General features: G+C 39.4%; 1 protein-coding gene and 1 pseudogene across 1 annotated transcript; one reads left to right on the top strand and one right to left on the bottom strand.

Moving 5' to 3' along the window:
* Positions 1-1,351: 1,351 nt before the first annotated feature.
* LOC149116327 (uncharacterized) lies at positions 1,352-2,859 on the bottom strand (annotated as a pseudogene).
* Positions 2,860-3,393: 534 nt separating this feature from the next.
* On the top strand, positions 3,394-21,152 carry LOC149116326 (AP-2 complex subunit mu-like). Its single transcript, XM_089282275.1, has 10 exons — positions 3,394-3,541; positions 13,255-13,337; positions 13,980-14,115; positions 14,427-14,577; positions 14,787-14,838; positions 15,322-15,398; positions 16,156-16,291; positions 16,930-17,027; positions 17,909-18,020; positions 18,572-21,152. Exons 1-10 carry the CDS (start codon positions 3,430-3,432, stop codon positions 18,704-18,706), a joined length of 1,092 nt encoding a protein of 363 aa, XP_089138401.1. The 5' UTR covers positions 3,394-3,429; the 3' UTR covers positions 18,707-21,152.
* The last annotated feature ends 144 nt before the right edge of the window (positions 21,153-21,296 follow it).

The raw sequence follows: 21,296 nt of genomic DNA, 5'->3' as shown, positions 1-21,296 counted from the left end.
AATCCAAAAGGTCCACTGCGAATGACTGGCGGGACACAGGTTGACGTTCTGCGTTCGGATCGGGCCCGACGCGAGTGAAGCTCTTTTCGCGTTGTCTGAAAACCTGAGTTTTCGCTCTCGTTTCCTCTGCCGTGTCAACGCTAAATAACCCGTGTTACTAATTTCGAGGAACGTTACTGCTTGTTTTCTAGATCTCTTGTTATGTGAGATATTTCATTTTATAGAAACGTCGAGAAATCCGACGCGAACTCAAGCCAGTCGGCGAACATGTGAGTACCGTGAAATATCTTTTTGAAAGCTTATGTAAATAAAGACAACTTACACGAATTTCAATCGAAATTTTTCCTTTCAAGAAGTACTCAAATGTCAAATGGCTCATTATGGTGAAATTCTAACACATTTAAAAGGGTAGACACCATTAAAACTTTTGTAGCGTTTTCCATTTTCAGTCGTAAGATCAGTGAGTTACTTAGATCTTTATTAGTCGACACACTGATTTGTCGCGCCAGTCTGATTAAGGATCTGCTGATAATAAGTTCATTTACTTCATTGTACAACTCAGCGAGAAGGGGCAAGTTGCGTTTGTGGAAGCGAAATTCGGACAGGCAATCGTCGTCTTCAAACCATCGAAGTTAAAATCAGGGAAGGAATCATAAGCTTGGTCGAGATCATTAGAGCAGTTTAAATCGTACAAGAGTAGTTATCAAGAGTTGATTGCGAACTTCTTTCAATGAAGTCATCCTAGTTCATCCTGATAAACAGAGGACGAATATCAATAATGTCATTAAGCTTGACTGTGCGGAAACCGCGATTTTCGACGGTGCTGCTTAATGTTTGTGAATTCCCGCTACAACGGCGTTCCCTCCCCAGCCTTCTCGCAGGTTTCGGCGTCCCCGTCGCCGTCCGCGTTCCCCCTGCTTAGAGTCCCTAATAGCACTCTGGTTAGCCTAAATTAGCTTAGGTAGCTTGCGGTTAGCCTTTATACTGGGGTTAATTCGACTTCAACCCAAACAAGTCGTTTCAACCTGCAAAATATACCTGCCGGTTGAAAAGTGCAGCAACCCAGAGGAAGGCTTATCGATCAGAATAGCATACGGCCCGCTAAATTGACCAATCGCAGCCCGAGTAGTTCCTGATACAAGAGAGGCGTATTTCGTATCATAACCGAGTTACTTTCCTCGAGCGTTTTTTTTTTTTTTTTCTTTTCTTTTCTCTTCCAGGTGCGGATTTCATGCCAAACAGTTCGCTGAAAACATTGATTAGTTTATGCTAATATTTCCACAAACTCTTTCCTTTATTCGTATCTAAAGGCTTCAAAAGGCTAACTGGGTCACTGAAAATAAACTTCTGATTGACACTTTGAGATAGATCTTTATTATTATACATATAGAGCTAACAATACAATAGAATTAAGACATTAACATATTGATCGCGAGACGCCACTGAGATAAACTTCAGTGCACATTTTGCATAACAAACGTTTAAGGGCCAACTATTTCAGTAAACGAACTTTAAGCAGATCAATATCGTGGTTTAGCTGAAGACAGCGATGGGAATTAGGAGGTTTAAGACAGATCAAAAACAACAAACTTGAAGCCATGTTTTTTTTCAGATGACTTCCGTAACTGATGAGTGTGTTACTAGAGGAAAGTGATAACGCGGATGTCCACCAAGTCGAATAACCGTTCAGTTCTATAGCAAGGCTACAATCAGTTCTGGTGGTATTTATCGTCTTCGCCGAAAAGGAAACTTAGCTGGATCATTTGAGTGTCGAGATTCAGGGCGTTATTTTCAAAATATGCGCTCACGAGGTTCCTTTTCTCAGAAAAACAGAGAATTTGAACTAAACCATGCGCGCGCAAATAGACAAGACAAGACAACACAAGACAAGACAATAATCATTTCTCGAAAACAACATCTATATTCCTAGAAATAAAACTGAGATGATATTATTTAAAACGTAACTGCATAGCCGGCAATTAAGTAATAAAACGAGGATCGCTTTTCCTCTAAGCATAACATTTCCGCATGTATGTATCACAAAGTCTCGAGATTCCTATTGTAGCTATCGTCCGCGATAAAAGCTAGTGCGGATAAGCGAAACCTTGAGGATAAGGGTGATATTGTTATCTAGGTTGTTTCACGGCCATCTTGGAAACCTTGGCAGGCAGGACGAAGGCCTGGCAAGATGGCCTGTTGTAACCCGCGTGAGCCTTGAAAAATCCACCCAGTCCGTTGCCTTTCACGTTCCAGATGGAGACATTCATTGGAGCACCCGAGCCTTGATCGGTCCACAGAGCTGCAGTATCCAGCGCTCCTTCTGACAGCAAGTAACCGCGAATGCAGGCGTATTTGGCTGTAAACTGAGTCGAAGGCGGATCGTAGCCATTACAAGCCACATCACCCAGTGCTATGTAGCCGTAAGGAGCTTGAGGGCGCCAAAACGAACCATCCTGTTTGCCACCCGAACGCTTGTCATTCCAAACCATCTCGTAACCTGACGGTGGCATAATCAGATTGCCAGAACCATCTCTCGGAACCAAGGGCCACACGAGAATCACAGATGATGGAGGGATAACGTTTGTGTGCGCGGGAACAGCTACTTGGCCGACCATGTAAGCGCCTTGAGGGATGGACTTCACTTCAGCTTGAAACACACTAATGTCCATGCGTGCACCGGTGCCATGATCCATGTAAACTTTCTCCACTCGAGGTGCTGTTAACAAGCATAAGGGTGGCTGATTTAATGCCATTGCTTTGCTTGTCTAGCTATGTGCGGTGAGCCTACTTTAGTCTGGGAAGAATTTTGAACTTTGGAGGTGGAACAAACAAAAGCGAGCACCCGTCATGTCTGCGTGCGCGCGTGGTGCCTCTCACGACTTCAAAACCCAATCAGCGACTGACACGTGTATCATTGTTTTGTCACGGGACTATGGCATAGATCTCATTGATCTAAGTAAGTGGCAGTGATTAACTGATGGTACTGGTTTTGACACTCAAAAAGTATATATGAATTTGGCAAGAATTTGCTTGGGTGCCCTTGGTCAGAGTAATCAAACTGCCATGCCTAGGCAAATGCCTGCAGGTAGTGTTCTAATTGGCTGAAGTCAATGATACTATACATGTGAGTACATCTGTACATTCAGGGGAAGAGGAGAATGGGCTCTTTTCCAGGACAGCAGTGGGTAATTAAGCCTGACTTAGAACTACGCATCTCAACCTTCCACGTTACTTTTCACTGCTTTTGTCAACTTTTTCACTGTGCTCATTTTCAGCCGAAATGCAGTGGATGCTTTTCGGGTAAACGTCATCCATGCAAGAGGCCAAGTAAGGTCACCAGTTACAAACATTGCTAGAACAAGCTTCTTCCATATACAACAGGAAAATATCTGGCTGGCTGCTGTTATAAGGCAGAATGTTAATGCTGCTATGGTGTTTGAGTTCCTCAATCGCACAGTGGAGATTATGATTTCTTACTTTGGAAAAGTCACTGAAGAAGGAATCAAGAACAACTTTGTCCTTATTTATGAGGTCCTTGATGGTTAGTTCAATGTTTCTTTGTTGAATCTATTTCTCTACTGACTGTTTGGCTGACTGACTTACCGAATGACTGACTGACTGACTGACTGACTGACTGACTGACTGACTGACTGACCGACCAACTGACAGAGAGACAGACAGACAGAGGGACTGACTGACTGATGAAAGGATGAACCGACAGACTGAGTGATGGCCTAATGGACTGACTGACGGGTAAGAGCAGTAATTTCAGGCTTGATTCAACTTTTAGTAATTGATCTGGTGATTTTTCTATAGAGTTTGTCTTAACTGTAGACCTTATAGAATTCCTCTAACCAAAGTACTTGACATTCATGATTTTGCATCAATACTAACCTTAAAGTGCACCTAACCCTAATTTTTTTTTTTTTTTTGCTAAAACGAATCCACTTGTTATTTGAAGCATTTGGGCAAAAAAATTTTGAAATTTGTTGAATCCTCGATTTTCTATGCCCTTTCAAAGTCGCGCCTGTAGTGTTACACGACCGCGTTTCAAGGAGTCTGGGACGGCGGTTGCTGATGACGTCTACCCAGGAACCAAACACAATGGTGCCTCAGTCAGCTCTCTGTATTTGCTCGAGAAAATGGAAAACAAAACTAATCGTTCCAATACATTTTGGGACTGAAATATCCAAGTTTTGTTTCAGAAGCATTTCTTTTTCGTCACTGGAGTCAGAGTTAGGTTTCGATTCGCAAGACACCGAAATAAACTTCGATCGAGCACGTTCAATAACTGTGAACTCACTGCTTAGAACTTTGAGAACAATTTGCTATATTTCAAGCTGCGACGGGAAAGACTTCTTTACGGACGAGCTGTTTGTATATTAGGAATGGAAAGCTAGATACGAAGTGGAGGAGCAGGCAAACGAAAATCAGGAAAGGAAACTCAAGGACTGCTTTGGATGGTAATTTTGTCACCTAAACACAAGACTCCCATGCGTGTTTATAACCTGTTTACATTTGTCCGTAGCGAGAATGTATTTTGTCAAGGTATGGTTGTTCTATTAAATCCAGTTTGTGTTTTACTTTCTGGAATGCTTCATGTTTATAAGAGCGACGTAAGTGTTGCAGTTACACTGGCTTCGATCGATTGAGAATCGTAGAATTGTTTGGACCTGTATTTTTGAAGCTACAGGAAGCAGGGTAAAAAAAACATTTCATACAATTACCGATTTCACATTGCCGCACGTTTTTAGTCATAACTCCAAATAACCAGTGTAAATTTTTTTCAAAGTTTGCAGTGAAATTCGTCGGATAAGCGAAATGGATGTGTTCCCTGAGCGGTCCGCAGATAATGTTACGCGGTCATATTTTTGACGCTAATGTACAGAATGTTTGTCGCACTACTGATTTCCAAACCTTTGAAAAACTCTGTGAGTGTAACAATTTTGTTATCATGTAACTCTAAAGGATTAATCTTCGACTTTAATCTAAATAGAACGAGAAATAAGTGCTGGTTGGCGGCGTTCAGTTGCGACCTATTTACACATCACTGATATTTGGTCGTAACGCTTCTGGATTGATCACACAACTTTGCCGGCTATGTTATAAATACTGCGGGACTGGAAGATATAGGTTGTCGGTAGTGTTTCGACAAATTGCTCGTCGGCTTTAAGCAGAAAATTTTGAAAATAGCGTTTGACAGTCTGCGGAACAAATTCCAGTGAGAGTTCTTCAATGGTTCTCACAGACTCAGTTCGCGTGTTTCGGTTCAACAAAATCAACCATCGTTATGTCTTTATTGTACCATTGACCCATCATCGCTAGTAAATTGTACAGTATATCTTTTTTTAGATCTAGGATATTGCTGCAACAGCCGATACCACTTCTGGAAGGCATTTCTGCGCACTTTTCGAATGTGTATTGCACCATCCTGAAGGAAATCAGAGGACGTGAGATATTCGATCTTCCTGGGTAGACGTCGACAGCGCGGAAATACGTTTTCTGGGGCGCGATACAGTATTTTGCTGGTCAGCGGTACACCTTAACAAAACTACAAAATGTCTGCAACTTTTACATTGTTTATGCAGCGAGTCTTGTCGACAGTCAAAAAGATACAAAACTTAGAGCGCACACTGTAAACTTAGCTTTTAGACTCCGCTCATTTGTTGGTTAGTTCTTAGTTAATATTATATATTGTGCCAAAGCAAAACTGAACTTGCACACGGTGTGAAATTGTTGTTGTTTCGTGAGAGTTCATGCTCGTAAGCGGCGAGCCAGTGGCGATTTACGTTACGAAGTGGGCTAAGGCTAAACCTAGGCAGCTTTTGTGTTGCTGTAGCGGTGTTCTGAGGACATCAACTTCTCAAGTTTGTTGAATTGATGGGCTTGAACCGTATGAATCGGTATGTCAACGGCATTTTGATCAAATTCGTCGGGAAGACATGCTCGTGTTCGTACACTTGTTCGATTGGGGACACTCACGTAGGTAAACACGGTCATCCTGTCCTCAGTCGGTATCACCGAATACACCGATTCCAGAAAAAAACCGGAAGTTGCACGCAAGCGAGGCTTAATAGCCCTCGAGCTTTCAAAATGGCGGACGAAATGTTGGGGAAGGACGAAAAAATTCGAATGTATGTAGGTTAGAACTACTTGTCTGGAGCAAATGTGGTAAAGAAAAGGAAAAGAGTTGGACGCAAGTGTTGTGCGGCTGCAAATTCTAATAATCGAAGCAAAAACCGACCTGATTTATCATTTCCACGACTGAGCTTCCTTCGGACAAGCTAGCCAGATAAACAAAGAAGAAAAAAGTGGGAAATACTTATGCAAAGGGGAGATGTCTATTTTACCTCGGTAGGAAATAATTTTTGTTTTTCCGAGCACTTCTTGCCAAGTGATTTTAAACTGAGTACACTTTTTGAAACTGGGAGCCGTACCCTCGGCGTTCCCTTGGGCAAAAGTTGATGAGGAATCTCTGTGTAGAGCAAAATATATGATGCATCTGAGTCTGGCATATGAATACCCATCAGCTTCAATCAACTTAGGAATTAATCAGTTTTCATGCCTCTGAGGTGAACAAAAAAAATTTCCCAAAAACAATGTTGAATGTGGAAGGGCATTAGTGATTTAAATACAGCCATTGATGAATTTTGAATATTTTTTACTCGCTTAATATTTCAGCAAGATCTGGCTTTTAGGTTCAATGTTTCAGAACTAGTAGTGTGAGATAAATTATTGCATGGGCCAATTTCCTGTACTTGATGTTGGGGAGCCAGCCCATGAATTATTTACCTGAAGTTTTCCTAGGCTGAATTTGAAAACATAAGGTGCAGAATAGACTGCAGAGAGATAACAGGTCAGACACCCAAGACCTGGACATCCAAAAGTGAACTTTACTCTGAATAAGTCTGACAACACATTTTAAGGCCTAGTAGGAATTTTCCTTAATGTCGTAGATTTGATAGACAGCTTGCACTGGCAAGCAGGAAGGTTATAATCTTCATCCATTCTATGCAACCAAGTAAATCAGAACTGACTATAATTTTAATGCCAATTTTCTAAGGAAGACTGTTTTCCAACCATGAACCAGAACTGCAAATGTAAGAATACAAGCTGAAATGGCTATTAGGAGAATAAATGGATGGCATGTATTTGATGGTGTAACTCCACTAAGGTTGTGTACAGTTGTTAATCAACCCTGGATAGTGAGCTATTTGCTTGTAAACTGGCAGAAAAAAGTTATCTGATGTTTATTTGTCATTTGGTAGTGACTTTAAACAGAGTACATGATATTGTTCATCAGTGGTAATTAAATATTTGGTGATTTCCACCATACTGAAATTGTGCATTATGTGGCTTCATGTTCTATTTTCTGGCACAGGGTGTAACATAGAAGGACACATGGTAGAGCTGGTGTATAATTTTGCTAATAACATAAAAGTGCAATTGAATTTGACCTCATTGAGAATTTTCTACATTGTATGATCTTATAGATTCCCAATTGTTTTGAACTATTTTGAAATATTTATTCAAATATTCATCACCAGAGAAAAACTGGAAGTAGCTGAATTTTCTCATATTAGATGCTGGACAAAATTTTTGGACCTTTGATGTACATTATTTATTCTGGCTTTAGCAATAATCACATCGTGTAAGGCCATCTCTAAGCATTAGGTAAGCCAATTCATATATAATATATTTATCATAAATTGTTCAATATTCTTTAGCATCTCCCTCCACCATTCTATGTCCAAGGCATTTTGCTCATTAAAAATTTGCAGTTACTTTCAATTTATAGCCAGGACATTCCAAAGTCTGTTCACAACAAAGAGTAGTTGTTGTACATTGTACATCATAAACTGAAGTTCATATGACTCTTGTTTACTTTTAAACCAGTGTCAAACATTTTGCTTATTGATTTTATAAGGCAATCTTTCAGGGTCTCACTATCCATAACAATGACATTCCTAGCTTAAATTATTTCATGGAGATTACCCTTACTTGGGTCTGTAACCTCAGTCCAGCTGGGGGACCCTGGGGAGGCCCCCAAAATTTCCCTTTTCTCTTGAACAAAAAAAAAAGCATTTTGTTACTTGCACCTTCGTCGATCCCTGTTGATGCATTATTTCAATGTACTTGTTCATTACTAGTTGCTAGTTTTCTACGCCACCTTTCATGGCATGTGACTGATAGTCTTTGTTACACTGTAGTACACGTCACTGATAATTTTATTGGTGATTTGACTGATGAATCAGCTTTGTGATTGCGTCCTACCCTGTAACGCAATGATGCTGTCACTGTACCGAACCCTTGCTTATACCATTCTTGGCGAGTAGATCGTGGTCTTGTTTGATACTCTGATTAGCATCTTTTGAACTTTTAAAAGGATTTCCCTTTATTCTTTAACACCGATTGTTAATTTATGAAGAGAGATTGGATGTTCTCAAACTTGAGAAGACTGAAGTCGTCAGTGAAAAATGAATCAGCCGTAGGAAATTTTTTAAAGTGTTTTGTTGCAATATTCCCGATATCCGACACAATTTTTAAATTTACTTCCGTATGTTCTTTCGATCTCTTGTTGTAGCTTTAGTAAAGCATTCTTCGGGTCAGGGTCGTAAACTTTTACAATTTTCATTTCATTCAGATTCTTTTTCCTGAACCGACCATGAACAAAGTTCTTTTAGGCAATAAAAATGGTGAGAACAGGTTGTTTTTGCGCATATTGGAGATCGAGACAATCGAAGGATGGAAAACATAACCGTCTAAAAGTTCCTTTATTTTGCCCCTTTGATTTATACGGCGACTTTTAAGCCAGAATTTCGATTGGCTGAGTGTCAAGTTTTCAATGTTCTTCGCTCACACTGACGCCGGGAATATCATCAGCAGAGAGATTGGCCTTTCTTCTTCGTTCGCCATGTTGCTTTAATTACCGCGAGGGCTATTAAGCCTCGTTTCGGTGCAACTTCCGGTTTTTTTCTGGAATCGGTGTATTATAGACCAAGTTGGCTGAAATCGAAGCAGTGCTTCGTATAAATCATGGACACGTTGGTGTAACAAGTGCAGGACTGAATCCCCAAAAGGGTTCAAAATCTGGCCTCAACTCGAGGAAGAATTCACCGAGGTATGTTTTATCATAAAATATCCAATTTTAATTATACTGTACTTCAGGAAGCTTGAGGCTGGCGAAAATAAAATTTTAAATTTACATGTTTATTATTGTTTCTTTGTTTCTTGTCATAATTTCGAATTATTGCAGTTCTGTATTTTGCTTTAAGCGCCTCTAAAGTGTGAAAATTATTTCAAACTAGTTGCATAGCTATTAGAGTTTAGAAAACAAGCTATTTAGCTATTAGAAAAAACCACAAGAGGTACATGACATCTGATTATCTTAAGATGGCAGAAGACATGGAATACAAAACTGTTAAAAGGGTAATTAAAAATGCATGCATTTGTTATTGTAAGACAATAAAAATACCATAAAATCTGGGTAATAACAACTTCCAGTTAAAACTCAATAAATGAATTTCATTTTTAGTTATAAATAGGCTATCCCCCATGTATTCACACAACAATCCTCTGATTATAAGGCCACCCAGATAATTTCTGACCACATAACCTTGGAGCCTGAGACTCTGTATAACTTTCTAAAATTAATATTTGTTTACATATTACTATTATCTGGATTTCCCTATAGAAAACTTCTTCTATTGTACATTTTTTTTCTATTTTGGCTCAGCAAAAATCCTTTTAGATACTGTCCATGGATGATTTCCACATCATCAATGCTGTAAAAACACCAACTGAGAGAACACTGACCAATGCTCTCCATATGGCAACTCCTCTCCTGAACATTCAGCCATCTGTTGATGGTGGGGAGAGGCAGGGGGCAGGAGCCCGGGAGAATAGGGGGCAGGAGCCTGGGAGAATAGGGGGCAGGAGCCCGGGAGAATAGGGAGCAGGAATCTGGAGAGAAATGCAAAATGCTAATTTTTGTCATTCATAATCTAAGGCTTCAAACACTTTCAAAAACAAGAACTGAAAATGTTACTTGACTTTCATTTAGTGTCTTTAGAGACTACTAGGCCGACGGACAAAGAAAAATTCACCCTTGGGCTCAAAATGAGGCTTAAAATGAAACCCTTTGACAGTGGTTACATCATAGGTCATTCACTTGAAAGATGTGGGTAAGAGTAGCAAGGCTAAAAATGAAGGAAAAAAGGAAAAGGAAATGCCTAAGGACTGTACAGCTAAATGATGAGGATGTGTTTTGAGTCTCTTAATTTACAGGGGACAGGAGCAGGACAAACAAGGGTGGGAGTCAAGAGATAGAGGTATGGGAAGTGGGAGAACAGGGTATGGGAAGTGAGAGGTTCTGACTCCACTGTCCCTTCCCCCACTTGATGCAGTACCTTGTCCCTAAGTAAAAGGTAAAGTCTGCATAGAGCCAGGTGGCCCATCAGGCCAGGCTTATCTCGGTTTCTGTAGCATGAACCAACTAGGAGTATTTCTACTACCCCCTGGATAGGATGCTAGTCAATCACAGGGTTACCCCCAGCATTAAATTCACCAGTACCCATATGTACACCTTTGTGGAGAGAGGCACCCTAAGAGTAAAAGTGTCTTGCCCAAAAACACAACACAATGTCCTTGACCAGGGCTCTAACACGGACCGCTCCATCCATTGCTGAGCGCACTAATCACAAGGCCACTGCACCTCCCACCTTGTCCCTTAGGCCTAACCTTAACCCTAAACCTAAAAAAAAAGGAGTCTGTAGATTTCAGTCAAGTTTACCTCTTTTATCACTTGTGTATTTGAGACAATGTCCAATTTCCTCGCTTTCTGCCATTCAGTTTACAGTACCAAAGCCTGATTTTAAGCGATTCACAACTACTGATGGAACTTGTTTTTGCAACTTACAACTTCAGACTTTGCACAAAATTTCTCACTGGAGAAAAGCAATGTTGTAGATCTTAAGTGATGAACTAAATGCAATAAATGTTAATTTGTAAGAAGAGTATCTGTTCTTTAATACATGCTTTTGTGTCTAGTATCTGAGTTAGATGTAGTGAAGATATATTACCAATGGTTTGTAGATGACAGAAAGCCACATAACGAGCCAGACGTTCTTAGCAACCAAAAAACAGACCTGGGATCCCGTGGAGATGTAGAACTTTTAGTCCTACATCTCCACGGGATATCCAGTGGCTTGCAACATTCCAGTGTAATCATATCCCTGTCGGTGATCATTTATGTTCCACAAAACGCGTCAAGTTTTGCACGAATGTGTCATAATCCTAAAGTGTGAAATTATATTTACTGTAAGACAATTCCATCGTGTCAGAACCAGGTTACTTTTGTACACAATTACTCTCACTGAAAGCAATTATCGCTAACCACAATACAACCGCAAAAGTCTTGGGATGACAGCAACCTAACAGATAAATGACATCACCCCATAGCAACTGGACCTGGCGAATTTTTGAGCTTCCGGTTAGCTCTGGCTCGTGATGTTCAGAGACACAGTGGCATAAACAAACCCACTTGTTAGCCAATTTATCACAGGAAAAAAAATAAATGCATATAATTATATATATATAATTTATTGCCATCAGGTGCTATAGTGTCTTGTAATAAAGTGCTTACAAGTTAAGTAAGAATCTTACAGAAGGGAGGATGATACGATATTGTTACTAAAGGGATCATAATTTATTTCATATTGATTCAAAGCACGTGATATGTACATGTATGATTACAATGTAAAAATTATTTTGTAGTGATTGAGCAAAGCTCATCTGAATTAAATTAAATGCAAGGAAAAACAACAACAGTCAATTTATTATTTATATAAGTTGATACAATACACATGTAAGATAGAGAAATAGAAATTGAAAAGCTTCAAATGACTGAGTAAACAAAATAAACTAATGGGCTTCATTGAGGAGTTGATTACTGCCTCTCTGAAATGTTGAATGTCTTTTCAGCATCAAAAGTAGTGAAACTTGACTACATCCCATAAGTGAAAGCGGTTTCGTGTAAACAAATACAGGTGTTTGGGCATTTTAAAATATTTAGTTACATGTGCATACATGTACAAGAAAACGGCCTTGAAAATTTCCATGTACTATCAACATTTAATCGATGTAAACAAAAAAGACCTCAAGCAAGGAAAAATTGTCAATGAATTGCGAACCGAAGATATTGAGCGGTCTTGAATGTTTTCAGTATTTCCAGCGTTCGCTGCAGCCAACAAATCACAATATTTTCGATTTCTACTCCCTTCGCAAACGCCACCATTATATAAATGTAGGCTTAAACAATCTTTAATGATAGAGAAATATCTTGTGAATGAAATCAACAAATGTTTTATTCTGACACCAAACGGCAGGTACAAAAAAATTATTTCACCCGTTCCAAAAGGCGCAGAAAGTCAGACAGGTGATAGAAACGCCAAAACGCCAGTCTTTAAAGACAAATTCTTATCAAAGTTTCTTTGACGCGTTGCGAAATATAATCTCAATGAACAAGCACCACATGTCGGCGCAAAGTGAGTGTGAATAAAACGGTCCCGACTTACATGTAGTGCCTTAACCATTTCGTGCAAATTACACTTTAAATCCAACCAGTCTTCAAAATCCTTGCAAAAGCTGCATACAGGACCAATCTTCTGTTTTGCTGGATACCCATCGTTGATTTTGACAATTCTGAGGCGAGGGCGGCTGAAACAACACGATCCACGTTTCGTCCGCTCCAGCTGGCTCGAGTCAGCAAACTACACATTACTCCACACAAAATGACTCCCCTGTACCGCTATTCTTCACGAACATTGCTTGAGTATTAAAAACCCATTTAAGGACGTAAAACTCACCAATAAGGAGAAGTATCAAGGATATTTTCGACCTTAAAACGAAGCAAAACACCGATCTCAGAGAACTGATCGATCGAAGGATAGCACAGCCCGATGGTAATGACCACTGACCAGTTACTGTGACGTCAGAAAACGTATTTCCGCGGTGTCGTAGACGTCACAATAGCCGCTGGACCCATTCTCCTCAAACTCGGTCGTGAAACAAAATGGTGATGTTTTGGGGCTATTTTCAAGATTTCGTCGGGGCACAGAAAATCGAGGATTTAGCCGAATCCAAAAATTTTTTCGCAGAAGTATTTCAAATAACATGTAGATTCGTTTTAGCGAAAAAAAAAAAATTGGGGGGTTAGGTGCACTTTAACCTTGTCTCTTTTCTTGTGGAATGCAGAGATCGCTGATTATGGATACCCCCAGAAGACTGACACTGCTATTTTGAAAACATTTATCACTCAGCAAGGTATCAAGACACAGGCAAGTCAAAAGCTGATTTTAATAACAAAATTTAGGATCCAAGAAGCAAGGGCCAACTATTTTTAAAAATAAAATATGCGGGTTTAGAGCTAAATTTGAGTTTCTGTGGGACTAGCTAACCAAGGCCAGAGCTTAATCCAATGTCCATAGCATTAAGAAGTACTTAATTATTTCTGTAATGCTGGTCCATCGCAAGGGGTTATCCCCAGCATTAAATTCACCAGAACCTTTCCCATTTATAGACTAGGAGGGACAGAGGAACTATGAGAGTAGAGTGTCTTGCCACCAGCACTTGAATCTGTCCAAAGTCCATCCCATTAGGCAACTGCACATCCCAATCAAGGCTAAGCACCATCTAAATTGTATAATTACTACATCATCTACATCATACATGTAGGCATAGCAGGTTGACCACTGGTTTTAAAGTAGTTTACACACTCTTGCATGAACTTTCTATGAATGGTCAGTTCTAACTGGTTTGCTTGCAGGCTTCATATATCAAAATGTGGTTTATCAAAACAAACAAGAAGTTTAAGAACCAACCAAACTGTGTCATATTCAAAACAGTTTGGCAGAGATAGCCTTTCCCTTGTAGAAACCATGGAAAAAAACATGATTTCATTATTTGTCTGTTTGTTTTAGACCCGAGAAGAGCAAGCTCAAATCACCAGCCAAGTAACCGGACAGATAGGTTGGAGGAGAGAAGGGATCAAGTACAGGAGAAATGAACTGTTCCTTGATGTACTGGAGTCTATTAACCTGCTTATGTCACCACAGGGTTTGTTGCATCACCAATCTCCAAACGTTTCTTGTAGTACTTATTAGAATCAAGCAGGGTTGCCTGCTTGATGCTTAAGATGGCAATAAATGATGACAACTTTCCTAAAGGACCAGCCATTGGTATGAATGTCCTTACTACGGTTGCTGATATCTTCTGCCATCAACTTTGAGCAGGTGCTCTGTTCATAGATTGAAAGAAGAAATTCAGGTCATTCTTGGGCTAGTGGTCTGACAACCAATCAGTTTTTCAGGGGGCTGCTTGTTTACTGGGATGAAATTCTGATGCATAGACGCTTCTTTGCTTTCTAGGTCAGGTTCTAAGTGCCCATGTGTCAGGCCGGGTTGTGATGAAGAGTTTCCTGTCTGGAATGCCCGAGTGTAAATTTGGCATGAATGACAAATTGGTTGTTGAAAAACAGAAGAGTGGAACTTCAGACCCATCTCTTGATCCACAAAAGAAGTTAGTGTTACAAGCGTTATTTTATAAGCTAGAGTTAAACGCAGGTAAAAACACAGTAACCGTTAAACACATTCTTTTGAGATTCATTTTCAGATTACAGAGTAATAGTGTAACTATATACTTTTATTTGAACTGTTGCTAATCATTGCCTAACAAACTGTAAAGACCACGCAAGTTTTTCAACAATTTGCTCAACATCTCGTCTATAGAAATACAACAAGCAAGTCAGGAATTGCTATTGATGACTACACATTCCACCAGGTTTGTAAATTATCTTTTATACTCTTCATCTTACAATAAGTGTACCTCAGATGAACTGTAAGTGGTGAGGAGAAAGGGTCTATAGGACACCAGAATGGATAAGCCAGTTTTAAAATGTTATATTTCATTGCTTGTCATGCTTGGAAATTAGAGCAAAACCTTCCTGAGTGGTTTCATTAAGGACCAGGTACAGGGTATGTTGACTGGCTTTGAAGACAATTTTGCCCTCCTGGTTTGACCATCTAGAGGAAAGGTTTTTTTCTTATAAAAAAGATTAAGTTCAAAACGTTTTGCCTGCCTGTGAAAACCAGCTCCCCTCCTGCTAAAAAGGTTAATGAAATGCCTGCTTCCTCAACTTCAAGTTTGACAGAAGTTGAAGAAAATGTGTGATTAATCTTTAAAACAATTGTTCGTCTCTTGTACCTGTATTTCCTTGTTGGTAGAGATGAAAAACTTTTCAAGCCCTCTCTTGTCTGTTTGCAGTGTGTTAAGCTCAGCAAATTTGAGACAGAGCGTGCAATTAGTTTTATACCACCTGATGGAGAGTTTGAGCTAATGAGGTAAGGAGATGTAATTCCTTGGCATATCATTGCTTCTTTTGCAACCTGTATGCAATGATACAATGTATGTAATGTGTCTTGCCCCATTCTTGTCCTGAGAAGCTGTGTAGCTTACAGTTCTTGTTGACACTACGTCTAGAGAATTTGAACTTATGCTCAGTTGAAGAGACTTGAGGAGCCCGTTGAGTATTGAGTGATCAACCGAGGTTCAACAAGAAAAATAAATAAAAATACATGTGAAGAAGAGCCAAGCGATAATAAAAATACAGGATAGAATATAAAGAATTACAAATGTTTCCTGACTGTAGAGATGACAGTAAAGCTAGGTAGACTATAGATTCTGCAACAGTATAAACTTGAAGCTAGAGAAAACGTTGAAAAGATTGGCATGCTAGGAAACCGTAGCATTTGAATAGTCCTAATTTGCATTAGATAAATGGCAAGCTAAAATAAAAATTTGCACATGGAATCTTACAAGCTGTGATCCATTTGGTCAGAATCATGTATACACAGATCAGATTTGAATAACCGGCTTCCAAATTGGAACCTGCCAGAGCTTGAAGGATTTTGGCCTTGACTTATGGGACAAGAATGAGCTTGCCAAGAAGACAAGAACCCAACAAAACGACCCTGGCAAGACTGAACTTTCAATAATTATCGCCCAATCTCAAACCCCAACTCACAGACCATCATTAATAATGTTAGACTACCAGTTAGGTTAAATTAACGCAGGTATTGATTAATTTCTTTCCTCCAGATACCGCACCACTAAGGACATAAGTCTCCCATTTCGAGTTATTCCCTTAGTGAGAGAAGTAGGAAGGTCACGGATGGAAGTAAAAGTAGTCATCAAGTCTAACTTAAAACAGTCAATACTGGGTCAGAAAATAGAGGTAAGAAACAAGACGGATACCTAATTTGTTTTGCCCAGATTTAAGCGAGAGAACCTTGTGGTTAGAGTCCAATGCATCACTGTCCCATTTAGCATAATTTTATTAATTCTGTAGTTACATAAGGGATAAGTTTTGGGATAGAAATGTTGTGTTTTTTTTGTCTTTTGTTGTTCTTTGTTCTGTGGCAAATTGTCTGCATGCGAGGCCTCACGTGAATGGCTCAATACCCTTTGAGAGAACAACAGAAACAATGCTAAAACAATAATGGCTGCTACATTGTGAAGACAAATAGAATTACAAACTTACATGAGAGGAGCTGCTCTTTCAAAATGTCATATTTTTTCCCCTTATCTTTGTTAATTTTTTTAAAGAAAATTATGCAGACTTGAGCCTTGTACTGTACTGTTTATTACTTCTGGGGTAGTGGCTTGGTAGATGACATTGGTTTTTCCCAGTCTAAATGAGTTATCATAATTAAATGATCATTATTTTATATTACTCATTGAAGCACTCAGTACAAAATGTAGATGTAAATGCTTATTGGGGTTTGGGAGTCAAACATTGGCATGTACCCATAAGTCACATTGCGTGGAACTTTGTAAAATGGATGTTGACATGACAACTGAATTGATTGACAGGTGAAGATTCCAACCCCACCCACTACAGCAGGTGTTCGAGTGGTTTGTATGAAGGGAAAAGCAAAGTATAAGGCCAGTGAAAATGCAATTCTTTGGAAGTAAGTAATCTCTGTGCTGCATCTTAACTGATTGAACCTGTTATGTTTGTTGGTAGAAATGTATTACAGACAATCAATTTGTGGACTTGGGATCTTGTTGTCTTGGGTATAAAGTCATCCACTCTCTGTCCTTGATAGCACTGAGTTGAATAAGCTTCTATAACTTGCACTTGTAAAACAGCCAGTGTCTCTGTCTTCTATCAGCTGTTCTGCTTATTCGCACTCAGGGTTCTCACTGAGTGCCAGCCGCCAGCTAAAAGAGCAGCTACTTCAATTTCTAATGTTGCCTACTTTTTTATGAAATAATAGTATGCAAGTTGTAAAGAGTAATTTATAGAAAACACAGGGTTTTTGGGAAGTGACTGAACCCTGACTGTATTTGTCTCAGGACAGTCTAGGCTGTAGCTAGAGATGGGACATTGGGGTGGGGGTGTACATTTTTAATTACACTAGCGCTTTAGGATAAAAATTGAGGAAAGTCTTTGTAATCCCTTGATATTCTTGGTGTTTTTAACTTTTCCAAAATTGATTTTTTTTTTTTTAGAAAATATCGTCAGGAGAATGCATAAAGTAGGATTACATAGCCTGTCAATTCCAAACTTTTCTGAGGAAGCATACCCTCAGACCTCCTTAGAGGCTTGTCCATTCAGCACTCAAATCAGTGTCAGCTGTCTTTCATGAATCTAGCCCTCTACTCCCTAAATAAATGAGATTCAGAATCCTGCATATTATTTCTTTCAGCATTTGTTCATATAGTGTTTACATGATGTAATTTGCTTGTTTGAATTGTCGCAATGTGTTTTCTTTATGATTACTATTATTTATGTTTTTTACCTTCCCTGGCCTCTGCTCATGAAGATTGTTGTCTCCATATGTTGCAGGATAAAGAGAATGGGTGGTATGAAAGAGTCTCGGATCAGTGCCGAGATTGATTTGATGGCTACCGAAGACAACAAGAAATGGGCCAGGCCTCCAATATCCCTGAACTTTGAGGTAATAATAATACCTATCAACGGCACAACATACTCTTCGATAACAATGCTTTTATCCAGATCACATGGACTGCAGTACTGACTGTAAGAAAAACCTTTCAATACAACCACCTAGCTTTAATACAAGGGAGACCAAGGGCAGTCAGTGGGGCAAGGGAAAGTAGAAAGAGCAATGGGAAGTGTCTTCTTAGCCGATTTTGTCCTCGTTGTTTTGGCTTTCCGTAGCTCTGCAAACGGTCGTGGGTTTCCAAGGATTTAATGCAAGTAGTGACCACTTTGGAAGGCCCGACGTTGGTTGTTTGTTTACCCTGGTCTTAAATAGGCAAAAACCAAAACCTTGTTTGGGATGAAGCTAAAAAAAGGAATTGACATAGCCGACGAGACAACGTAGGTTCAGCGTATCACTTTCATTACAAGCATTTCCAACATTCAAACCACAAAGCTCTCAACCTGTCTTAACACTGCTTTGCCTTGACACAATGCTTGTAACAACTCTCAGGAGAAAGCACATGTATTAAGGACACTGATTTGTTATCGTGTTTTTATTTTCAGGTTCCATTTGCATGTTCTGGGTTGAAGGTTCGGTACCTGAAGGTGTTCGAGCCTAAACTGAACTACAGTGACCATGACACCATCAAGTGGGTGCGCTATATATCAAGATCAGGCCTGTACGAGACAAGATGCTGAAGCTTTATCAATCTAACGATGTAGTTCCATTCATATTCTATTTTATCCATTTCTGGTAATTCACTGCCTTGTCTTTATGAAGCTTTACTAAGGGCAACATCGCGAATTCAAGTCAGTTTTCAACATCCTCAGTTTAAGGAAAATGCTACATTTGAGACTTCATGATTAGTCCTGAGGAGAACAGTTAGTGTTATTTTCTCCGCCTCAGGAAACACTGAGATTCTTGAGAGACAAAGTTAACTGGTTTCCTTAAGGACCAATTATTAATTGACTTGTTTTATAGCACAACGAAGACATAGAAAATTTAATTTCACGTGTAACAGAGGGGGTAACAGTGTATTGTTACTTTCTGATGTCATAGATCTTGCAATATTGCCCGCGTAGACACTTGACGGGAAACAGTGTTATTGTTAGATTTCATGTGACCTCAAGGTAGCCAATAGCCAATGACAGCATGCGCTGTTGGAGAAGAAAATTCTAGCTATATATAACAAGTGTCCTTGTTGTTGTTAATGACAAAATTTTTTAAAGCCTCATTTGTTTAAAAGCCTAAAAAGATTAACGTTTTCGACATTACACTTATGTCATCTTCAGGGTAAAAAAGCCGTCCGCTATTTGCATGATTTATATCCGTTAGGCAATTCACGATGGGAACAGTTTCGTCATGAAACAGTGAATTTGTTTGTTCAAGCCAAGCTGGGTTGCCACTGTTGAATCATATGGCCTTCCAGAATTCTTCGTTTGTGAAAAGATTGGACCGCGCAGAGTGTGCGCCAGCTAAAAGAATGCAAAAGATTCTCGCGTAATTGACGGGCAGGTTCAAAGTCATTCAATCTTTAGCAGTTAGTGTTTCATGCATCGTTCTTCATCGCATCCTGACACGTGTAATGAGCTGTACCAAAGTGGCTCCTTATTCTGAAATCACCTCTAATTTACTCCTACAAGAAAACTGACTATTTGATATGACGTCTGTTAAGATCTGTTAACAATGTATCATAGCACTTCGTTGATGTTGTTGAACAGAAGTAAAGATAAGGGTGGGTTCCGTGCAAGAATAATATTAAGACCTCCATTCTCGCCATCATAAAGCCAGGATGCAATCGTTTACAGTTGGATTACTTAGATTTGTCAAAGTGCACGGTTACATTAACAAGACTTCTTATCTCGACTGATGTTATTTCACAATCTTATTGTCGTCAAGCGCGTTGAGCTGTCGAAGAGCTGTCGGTAGTGCTCGGTAGTGTTCGTGGTGTTTCCTGATTGGATAATTATAATTAGAAATTCTTCCGAATATTTCATTGAAGCGGTTCTTGTTCCTTCGACTCACCAAACCAACAGTTTGCGATATCGAGCACAAACATCTGTTTTAGCGGAGTTTCCACAGGCCTCTAAAAATACCTTGGTCATAAAAAGCCCAACAATATTGGTTTAATTTGATAGAACAGTACTCGACTAAGGACAGGAATACATTTATAAGTGAGGATGACTCAAGATTGCTAGGATGGAGATGGATTGCTTTATGTCCCAGCTTAAAAACGTGAGATTTGCGTTTAGGTTTTGCTCGGATTCCTTTCGTATTGTACAGGAATGTCTCAGTGTTTATTTGCAGGTCGGATAATTCGGCCCGGGGGTGGGTGTAGAGGGTTACGCTTCAATAGAGGGAACATTGACTCCCCCGTTTAAGGTCATTCCCCAATATTGCATTGCGCATCCCTACTGCGCATATTTTCACGCGTGATTACCGCGCGCATTAAAATTGGCGGCTTTTTCTTTGCGGCTGGACCTCACCATAGAGGTAAATCGTCATTTTCTCGCAAACGAGTATGGTGACCTATCATTTTTTTCTGTTGTTTTGAATTGAGTAGTAAATTTCTCTGTGTAAAATAAATATGGACCAATTCTCAGTGAAGAACAAAAACAATCGTCGGAAACGTGAATTTAGCAAGTAATCGTGACTACAATCATGGTGATATTATAAGAATTTATTGGGTATAAACAAGGTGCTGTTGCTCCTAAACGAACACGGGGACCCCTCATTTTTGTTTCAAAATTTAAGTTCCTATAATATAAACAATCAATAGGCAAAGTTTCACAAAAATCTCAGTGCAGGTTCTATTTCAGTGGAATGACCTTAATGTGAAAATTGAGAAGCATCTATATCATACTTTTTGGTGTATTCCATGTTTAGGAAAGACGGGTAAGAAAGGGTACACCATTCGCAAGTGCTGTGGACAGTTAGTTGTAATGGCAAATTGTTTCTCTGCTATCTCTAAACTCGACTACCCAAAAAGATGTTTCCTCTAATGTTACCCAAAGAAAAGCTCTCTATTGTTACGCTAAAGTACACGCTTAAAAGTACTTTAAGGCTTATTGAATGGAATATATATTTGTAATTCAATGAGTGCAGATACTAATAGAAAAATACGATACGTTCCTAATGAAGAAATGGTTTCTTTTAAATCGTCTTGGTTGCCGGCTGTCCTCATTAATTCCCGTTTAGCCCCCAAAGGTTAACTGTGAATTCTCCCTTTTCCTTTACCTCATATTTCTTTTGTTCTTATTTGTGAGAATTTGGTTATTCGCCATATAA

Source organism: Orbicella faveolata, unplaced genomic scaffold, assembly GCF_042242905.1.
Source record: "Orbicella faveolata isolate gen_17 unplaced genomic scaffold, um_ofav_v1 contig_12, whole genome shotgun sequence".
In the NCBI taxonomy this organism is placed as follows: domain Eukaryota; kingdom Metazoa; phylum Cnidaria; class Anthozoa; order Scleractinia; family Merulinidae; genus Orbicella; species Orbicella faveolata.
This window is presented reverse-complemented; position numbering and strand designations above follow the sequence as displayed.